The sequence below is a fragment of the Ranitomeya variabilis genome, chromosome 5, assembly GCF_051348905.1.
Source record: "Ranitomeya variabilis isolate aRanVar5 chromosome 5, aRanVar5.hap1, whole genome shotgun sequence".
Lineage (NCBI taxonomy): Eukaryota > Metazoa > Chordata > Amphibia > Anura > Dendrobatidae > Ranitomeya > Ranitomeya variabilis.
In genome coordinates this window covers 247,982,028-247,991,990 of record NC_135236.1, presented here as the reverse complement: position 1 = coordinate 247,991,990, position 9,963 = coordinate 247,982,028, and the positions used below count along the sequence as shown (strand labels likewise).

The 9,963-nt window shown below is 44.3% G+C and overlaps 1 protein-coding gene across 4 annotated transcripts in view; it reads left to right on the top strand.

Annotated features, from left to right (window-relative positions):
• Positions 1–302: 302 nt before the first annotated feature.
• PPCDC (phosphopantothenoylcysteine decarboxylase) overlaps positions 303–9,963 on the top strand; it is a 98,380-nt gene continuing 88,719 nt past the window's right edge. Inside the window, exons 1-2 of one of the 4 annotated variants that reach the window (XM_077263982.1) lie at positions 303–459; positions 3,527–3,677. In XM_077263982.1, coding sequence (XP_077120097.1) covers positions 3,537–3,677 — 141 coding nt within the window. In that variant the 5' untranslated portion in view covers positions 303–459; positions 3,527–3,536. Of the gene's footprint in view, positions 575–662; positions 788–3,526; positions 3,678–9,963 lie in introns of those variants that run through there. The other 3 variants (XM_077263983.1, XM_077263984.1, XM_077263985.1) reach the window with 3 other exon arrangements.

Below are 9,963 nucleotides of genomic sequence, written 5' to 3'. Positions count from 1 at the left end.
CGCACGCGTTAACTAGGGAGGAAAGCAAATCAACGTCAAGTCAATTTCGCAACCAGCGTGCGGCCAGCGGGAAAAAAAGGGGTTAATAAAAGACCCGAAAACCCCGCCCATATGACCCAAAAAAGGACCCGCCAAATTCAGGTGACAGGTTCCCTTTAATAGCAGAACACACTGTGATATTCCTGTCTTAACTACCAGGGGGCGCTCCACAGCACAAGACGCAAATCGTCACTGCGTCACAGCGTCGGACCGAGAGCATCAGCGCAAAGGATTTCGGGACTTGTAGTTTGTTTAGTCACGAAACCGGATGGACGCATGTCACATGGTTACGCAGCACTGTACGATCATGGTATTAGTAGTGCGCTGATTGGCCCGGAAGGGTAGTGGATTATCACAGAGATTTAGTCGAGATTAGATGTAATGGCTCCATTGTCTCTGCCCGGTCCACAATGACACACGGTAATATGACATTACTTCCGGACACGTTCTCGGTCCATGCTCATGTCCGGCTTTACGTCGGCTAATGATCCGCGCTCTCCGCTGCCGGCTCTCTCTGAGCTCGTGGGGCTGACAGGTAACTAAATATGAGGAGGAGGACAGTGTTACCAATAGCAACCAATCAGCTTCATGCGCTCAATTTTGGATATCGAAAGTAGCGACCTGATTGGCTGCTAAGGGCACTGGCTGCTCTGTAGCCTGGTCCCAGCTCCCATATAATACACCTGGATCCCTGCTTCCTTCCTCCATCCTGGCCGAGCTCGGCAGGCGAAGGTCACACAACTAAAAGGCAATGGGGAGGTGTCCTGATCTATTAAAGGGGATGGCCATCTCTGGGAACAACTATTTTTGCTTTAAGAGGTTGAATATCCAGCACTCAGACAACTCATTCTCATTTGCTATATTTCCCCTTATAAAATAAGAAATCTAAGGCCAGTACTCGCTATCTATGCAGAGGAGTGTAGAAATCAGACCTGTGCTGTGCGATTTGTCACTGGATAACGCACTGGCCCATGTTATTCAGCAGTCTGTAATTTGCAGGGGTTTTCATACTTTCTGGCTGCAGGGCTCGCGTGGCATAACGGCGTCACCCAGTCCCTGGAAACCAGGTGCCAACGGTGCGAGGACGGCACTGCAGGGGAGTATCGGATGTCTGTTATTTTATAAGGGGGGATATAGCACTTGAGAAGGAATTGTCCCACTAGTGCACCACCCCTTTAAGTGCATGTATTTTGGCTCTAATGATTTTTGCAGTTGGGTTTAATTCCAGAACAAAGAGAAAGGATCCAGGACTTTGACCTCCGATGATAAATAGAAACAATAGCGCAAATTTGAACATTCAATATGTACAAAAATTACACCATTAAAAACTGGACATCCTAGAAAAATATAATAATAATAATTTTATTTCTATAGCGCCAACATATTCCGCAGCATTTTACATTTTAGAGGGGAGTTGTACAGACAATAAAAGGCATTACAGATGACGTAGCACTTTACTACGCGCTTCGAACCGATGTGTGTGAATAAGGTTCCTTTACAGAGAACACCCCACTCCTGACCAGTAACCTGGGTTATGTACCCACCTCCATGCCTAACACACGGCTGATACCTTCAGTCTAAGTTGGGCATATATAGATGTATAGAACGTAACACTTTAGATGCCACAAAGGAGTTCACAAAAGTAAAATGACAGTACAGCAAAGCAAAGTAGGTATATATTAACATTCGTGTCATCTCCAACATACCCCATGTTTGTTCACTGTACCCATAAATGTGTCTAAACAATAGAGCTTAATATCCGAACTCAACTTCATACCACTAAGGATACCTGGAATCCAACTGTAAAGTCCAAAAAGTCTCCGTACTGAGGACTTTCTTTTGCCAGCCTTCCCCTCTAACAGGTTTTTATTTTTAACACTTTTGATACCAACCCTAAATAACCTTGATAGCCCTAAAGTCATTTGATTTGCTCTTGTGATGTTGTATACAATGCTGTGAGGGTGCAGATGCATTGTAAGTAATGGGATTAAAGGGCTGGTCCAAAACAAACATTTATTTTAATCCTTAAATGTCTATTTAATTTCATAATCTATTCTTTTTTTTCTACCATACTTTAATGTAAAATTCCTTATTGTTCCCTCACTACAGTTATCCGTCTTCTATGGTGACGCTTCATTTGAGAGCACCAGTGCTTGCTGGGATACTCATCAGGGAGCACTTACTGTCGTCTCTGCCACCAACCTAAACAAAGCGTCGTCAGTGATGTCTGTTCCAGGGTCTGGGCTAGTCCTTTCTGTACCGAGCATGCATTGGTTATCAATTCTGACATATGCTCAGTAGGATCTTGTCATTGTGTGATATTCTTTTTAATGCACAGTGACAGTACGCTCCATTGCCAGCTCTGATAAGAAGTGACAAGCCTTCAAGAGCGCACACTGTCATTGCACATTGTAAGGAGATTACTCGGTGAGCAGAAAAAGCTGAAATCAGCCCTGACCATGCAAGTGTCAATAGCGCTGGCGATGAAGCGCACTGTCATTGTGCACTGAGAAAAATATTGCACAGGGACAAGATCCTAATGAGCAAACTGACACATGCTCAGTAGAGTAGGGACTACCCCAGCGCCTGGAACAGAGATCACTGATGAGGCTTTGTTTCAGGGTAGGGGGCAGAAGCTGCGGCAGTGACTGCAGCCTCGGCCCCCTGATGATGACTCGTTTAAGTATCCCAACATGCACTGGGGGCTTTCAAATGAAGCGCCATCAAACAGAAAGTAGGTAAAAAAAAATTAGCATGGTGAGGGAAGGATTGGCAATTTTTAATTAAAGTATATTAGACAAGATATTAAATAAACATTTAGGATTAAAATAAATGTTTGTTTCGGACCACCCCTTTAAAGATACATGTTTGCTAAGGGTTCTGCTAGTACGCCCCACACATTGTAGGTGACAAGCCTCATATTGTATGATAAAGATGATGTGTGGAAGTAGAGTTGATGAAATGGTTAATGTTGTACTGTTTATTGTTTCATAGATGAAAAATGATTAGTTCTATAGACATATTTTCATCAGTCCCATTTTGGTCTGCCGCTTCTGTATAAACCACACGTGTCCCACCATGTGCGTGATGTTTTTGGAACAGTACAGTATAGGCCGGGTGACATAATGTTGCCTCTTTTATAACCAGGTTTCAGTATCTTAGTTAAGTCTTCATCAGTGTACAGAATGCGCAGATGTTTCTTACTAATAGTAACTATTTTTTACAATTCCTGGCTATAACCAGCGCTTTACTTAATTGGAGATTGATGCTTATTCTTATCGTCAAGCATTATTATTCAGCTTCACATAGTGTCTTCTGTAAGAGGTGCAATTGATGCCATAGACTTTGTCATAAGCAAATAACTAAGCAAGGAAAATCGAATCTTCCATTATACGTGTAATTAGAAGTCAGTTCTTCTGCAGTCAATCTGGGCATTGTGTGACCAGGAGAAGCCGCCTTTTTACTTGGTTTATTGTGTCTTCTGCAGGTTGTAAGTAATGGACAGTTCTGGTGAAGACTCGCCGGACTCAGTGACCTCATCGTCACCCTGCGCCATCCATGTACTTGTTGGTGTCACCGGCAGTGTGGCGGCCCTGAAGCTGCCCGTTCTAGTGTCTGGCCTGCAAAAGATACCTGGGGTAGGTGCCACATCCAGTATATACTTACAGGGGACCTATCGGCTGCCGTAGCCCCTCTAAGCCGCCACCATGTGCATTCTAACAAGGCCCTTTTTGCTGCTTAGTAATTGCTGAATAATCATACAAGTAATTTAAACCCTGCGTTTGTGTTCTGTAAATCATTGGGTGACCACTCATGGAGGGGATGTGTTAATTTCCCCAGATTAATCCTCCCTCTCATCATGTAAGCATGTCCCTGTGAGTAGGAGTGACATGATTTGTACGAGCGACATCAGCGTTTGCTCTTTGTAAGGCCGGGGTCACACTTGCATGTGTGATGCGAGAAACTCGCATGAGTCTCTCACCTCATGGCAACACAAGCCTCATTCATACATAAATAAAAACACGACAAGGTTTTCATAGTGGAAAAATAAGGCCGTGATGTTTATTTTGGGTAACTATAAAATGTCATAACAAACAAACCCAAATAATCAAGTAATTGACCAATATTCCATAAACCACCAAACCATCCACCCAGAAACTGGGCGATTTTCCCACAACATAAACATCACGACAAAATACATCTTTAAGGGAGGGAGGGTGGGGTCTTCTTTTCTTTAATGTCACCTCAGACTGCCTGAAACCTGCCAGTACCTGGCCATAAATATCCCGGCGACCGTAAGGCAACGCACTGACAGCCAATTGTCAGCCGCTAAACGACCGCCAAAATGGCTGATTGGAGCCGGATTTACCAATAAAATACTTAATATAAATAACAGAAAACTACCATTCTGGCTAGCAACCTGACTTAGCCAATCAGATTTAGAGGCTGTGTGGCCATGTGACCCCCCCCCCTATATTCCCTACGTAAAGTAGGGGGGGGGCTTCCATGGCAACACAAGCCTCATTCATACATAAATAAAAACACGACAAGGTTTTCATAGTGGAAAAATAAGGCCGTGATGTTTATTTTGGGTAACTATAAAATGTCATAACAAACAAACCCAAATAAGTAATCAAGTAATTGACCAATATTCCATAAACCACCAAACTGGGCGATTTTCCCAAGAGCCTTGACTCAAAGAGGAGAGGCCCCCCCCACACCGCACAGCCATTTTTCCACTATGTTTTGCATATCAACATTAAAGATGTCAAAGCCAATGTTAGATAAGTGAACTGAATCTTGCCTAAAAAGTCCAGGTAAAAAACCCTCGAGATCAATGTGCCTGTAAGAAAAGCCATTAATTAAGGGAAAAAATTTTTCCATGCCTTTATTCACCCTTTTACGAATCTTATCCATAAACCTGGATTCAGGAGATTGCCATAACAACCTAGGTATGATCTCGGAAAATACAAAGCCTGGAAGAGGAAAGGATTGTTTAAGCTTAACCATATCAGATCGCATTTTAGCGAGCAAATCCAGAGTCCTGGATTTTCCAAGATCATTGCCACCTATGTGAAAGATTACTAAATCAGGAAAAGGGAAGAAAGCAATACAGTGCTGAAATTCAAAATTTAAATTATACCAACTCAGTCCACGGACACCATGCCAAAAAATTTGGACCAATGCCGGGTCGAAGGACAAATTCTCCGTATAACACCTTTGGGAAGCTTGTCTCTGCGCCCAGAAAATAAAAGAATGACCGATTATCCAAACTATAACTGGACCTGAAATAAATAAAAAATTAGTAATCATATAAGTTGTGACGTACATAAAGCTTAAACCTCCCTGATTCCCATCTCCCAATTTGTTTAATTTGAGACTCACAGAGGCCAGCCCTAGAAGCTTCGGTCGCAGCACCAATCCGAAACGAGTGAGAGGAAATTCTGAGATGACCTTTGCCAATGGCTTTTAGACATTTTTTCAAAATAAAGTTAAATTGGAAGACTGTAGCAGGTGAACCGTCTTTATGCATAAACAACGGTCCCTCCGCCATTGCTCTGGCACGTAACCAAAGCCCAATGTGCAAGACAGGGCAAATGAATGGATCAGGAAAAGAGACAATTTTAATAGTTGTTCCTCTAGCTAGCTGATCAGTCTTAGATCTCCCAATAAATAGTGTGAAAAAACCATCAAATAACCTTAAGTCGGACAACCTAAGACCAGACGGATGAGACTTATTGGCAGAAACCAATTCGCCTATTCTAAGTGCCCCAAAGAATGCCAAGCAAAAGGCTGTGTGGAACAATAATGCTTCTTCAGAATTTAAACAAACCTGGCTCAGAGCCGAACATAAATCTTTAAGTAGAGGCAAAGAAATAGGCCCTCTGGTATCAGGTTGGAAAGTGCATTTCCTAAGGCCTTTTAAGAACTGTCTAACTGGAAAAAATGAGGTTAATGGTAATTCCCCAAAAAGCTTGAGAAAAAATGACACACCCGCTAAATATTTAGACACTGCAGAATAGGATAAACCTTGAAAAACTAATGACTCAGAAAATTTCAAACCAGTTATGGCATCAGCCACTCTAGGGTTAAAAGAATGCAAACTACAAAAGTTCAGCCAAGCGAGCCATGCGGCCGAGTAGCTGGCCCATGATCTAACAGACAAAGATTCCTTAATATAATGCGGGATCAAACCGAAATCACATCCCAGATTAAAGGAGGGCAAGGGGTTTCTTCCGTATCCGCTTCTGGAACCTGCGAACGAAAAGTCAACCAATGACGTGCACTTAGGGCATCAGTTGCGGTATGAAATCTACTTCTGCCTGAGCTTGCCTTAAGCCAAATGTTCTGCTTAAGACAAGCCAGAACCAGATGTCTCAAGATGCTCGCTGCCCATTTGTTTCTGGATGACAAGGTGTTGACAGAGAAAATCACGCCAGGGTCCAGAGACAGAATGACAATTCTGGAGTTTTGGAAAAGAGGACCCCAAATAGAGATACCTAAAAAAATGGAAAAGAGTTCCAAGACCATCAGGTTGTTGGTAACACCAGAAGAGACCCATGCAAGGGGCCATTCCTGAGCTATCCAATGCGAGGAAAACAAAAGGCCACAGCCCGTAGAGGCATGAACAGAGAACACAAATGGCAAAGAATCTGCAGAAGTGAAGGGCGTCTGCCAGCAAGATATACCGTTATACTCAGACAGGAAAGACAGCCAGACCCTGGCGTCCTCCTTTAGAGCAGAGACGATTCGCACATGGGAATTAGGAGCAGAAATGCCGCTTGTGGCGTCATAAAGGCGGCGGGAAAATGCTCTACCAATTGGAATGATTCTGCTGACAAAATTCAGAAGGCCCAATAAAGACTGTAACTCTTTAAGGGTAGATTTTGGTTTGGAAATACATTTAAATAAAGCAGAACGCAGTTTGGTGATTTTGTCAACAGGGAGTCTACATTCCATAGTAGAGGAGTCCAGAATTATGCCTAAAAATTCAATTGCTGTAGAAGGCAAAACAGTCTTTTCTTGAGCAAGATATGAAAAATGACTCCGGCACACTTTAAATAATGAATTTCAAGATTTCACAGTTTATTTTCCATTGTGGTAAGAAAAGGGGTTTCAAAAAATGCATATATCTTCAGTACACTTGATTGGGACACATACAATTCTTTTCTCAACGTTTCGGCTTAAAACGCCTTTTTCAAGAGATTAAATGTCCTTTTATAGGTATGAAGAGCGTGGCACGGAAACCCACTTGAATGGCAATGTCTCATATAGATATGGTGTCCGTAATGGAGGACCGGGGAGCTGAGACCCTGAGGAAGGCACGTGTGGCAGTCGGCGTGCTGGCGGCTATTTACCTGCTGTGAGTGAAAGTGAATCCGGAAGAAGGTGAGACATGTGACCGGAAGTGAGGTAGAGCCGAGAAGCCGAGGTAAGCCGGAAAATGCCGAGGTGGTGCGCATGCGTCACAACTCAGACGCCGGGTACTACGTTCCGCTTGTGAACACTCAAGACCGAGATAACCAAGCACAAGACAGAAGCTATAATCGGCCCGATCATTATTTAAAGTGTGCCGGAGTCATTTTTCATATATTCCTATTTTTCTCCTGAGCACCTTGACTCATTATAGTGAGCACCTTCTGCATCGTGATATATTTTTCTTGAGCAAGAGGCACACCAAAATGACTACATAGATCAACAAAAGAATTCAACGTCTTGAGACAGTTGGGGGAAGAAGGGGGGCCAACAAAAAGAAAGTCGTCCAAATAGTGTAAAATGCCCGCCCCAGGAGAATTTGTTTCCAACACCCAATGTAAAAAAGAAGAAAAACTCTCAAAGTAAAAACAAGACAACGAAAAACCCATCGGCAGACATTTATCAAAGAAAAAACAATCCTGGAAATGAAAGCCTAAGGAGGAAAAACCGTCAGGATGAACAGGAAGAAGCCGGAAGGCAGATTTAATATCAGCTTTAGACAATAATGCATCCTGACCAAAGTGACGTAAAATGTCAACTGCTTTATCAAAAGAAGAGTACGACACAGAACAGGCTGAACTGTCAACTTCGTCATTTAACGAGGAACCCGCAGGAAAGGATAAATGGTGAATAAGCCGAAAAGAACCAGGATCTCTTTTCGGCACGACACCTAGTGGAGAAATTCTAAAATTGACAAATGGTGGGGAGGAAAAAGGACCTGCTACCCTCCCGAGATCCAACTCATTCTTGATTTTTTCTATTACAACCTCAGGATATAGATCCACCGAACGTAAATTCTCAACAATGTGACAACCAGCCCCTTGGAAAGGGGGAACAAAAAAACCAAAAGAAAAACCGTTAAAAAGCAGGTTACTGCTCACTCGGTCTGGGTATTGACTTAGCCATGAAACCATGTTTTCCACTTTCACTGGTGTCCGTGCTCTTTCCATTAGACTCCTTACACACGGATGTAGCGGACTGCTTTTTGAAGCATTTAAAAGCGGGGTGTGTGTTCCCACAAAAGGAACACTCGTGGCGAAAACGACAATTGGAGCTCCATTTACAATTAGATTCATTGAAAGCAAAACAGAAGCCCTTCTTAATGACAGGAGCAGAAGAGGATCTGGATGAAAAATGTCTCTGGGGGAGCATCAAATTTAACCATAAACCCACGTCCTTACTACCCCAGTGGACCTCAGGGTGAACCGCCAGCTTTTGGCGGAAGGCCTCATCATAGTGAAGCCAAGCAACTCCGCCGAAATTGCGATAAGCTTCCAAAATAATATCTATATGTTGGAACAATTGACTACATAAGTGAGGTGACTTCTCTCCAAGGACAGCCGAGTAAATAGCAAAAGCCTGTAACCAAATGTTGAAAGACTTAAAGGTACGTTTAGAATCTTCTGAATCAGGCTTGTCATCCTTCTTATCTAACCTACTCGGCTGCTCTCTACGAGGAAGTAAAGAAAATAGGTCCACATAATGGTTGCTCCAAATAAGCTCCTTGGTGGAGGAGCTCAAGTGGAATCCTAACGGAGATAAATCGCATGTTAACGCTTCCTTAAAAACATTCTTAGGGACAGAAGCAGTCAAATCTATAGGAGGGGTAGAGTGGGGACTAGAAACTAGAGAGCCTCCCAAGGCCTCAGAAAGGGCATTCTGAACAATGCGCTTAATATCACAATTAAGTATAGACAAACGAGGATCCATAATCTCACCCCTTCCAGCGCTCCTGTTATCCGATGGTGTCTCAGTTGCGCAGCCTGCGCTCGAGCCCTCCATGTCAGGTGAGCGCATCTGCGTGGATAAGGCAGGCAGGAATTCCGGGTCCTGAGTGTGTGCTGACAAAATCCTGGAAGCAGCTGGGAAGGTAAAGTCCGCAGCCGCCGAGTGAGGGGAACCGGTATTTGAAATTGGCGCTCTCACCGCCTGACTCTTCCGGCCGCGACTGTTTCCGGCTTTGCTGGCGGTGCCTGATGACGAAGGCGGCGTCTCCTCGCGACGTCGCCGGGCATCGCACGACGGACTCCGGGACCTTCTTGATGGAGGGAGGCGGGACTTCCTGCTGCTCTCCAGCGGAGGATGCCTGGGTGCGGGAGATGCCGGTGATGGGGAATAAGCTGCCCTGGGCTTCCTTTTCCTGGCGCTGCCGCGGTGGTTCGGCGGAGACAACGGAGGCAAAGGTATGGGCCGCGGCGCGGAGCTGGGATCCGGTTGTTCAGGGACGACCTCAGGAGCCGAAGTAGCAGGCTTTGAGGTGAGGCAGGACATAAGCCATGCGACACCATCGTCCTCAGCTGCCCTCGCAAGGACCTGTTGGAGTAGGTTATCCATATAGACGTGAGGTCTTCTTTAATGTCACCTCAGACTGCCTGAAACCTGCCAGTACCTGGCCATAAATATCCCGGCGACCGTAAGGCAACGCACTGACAGCCAATTGTCAGCCGC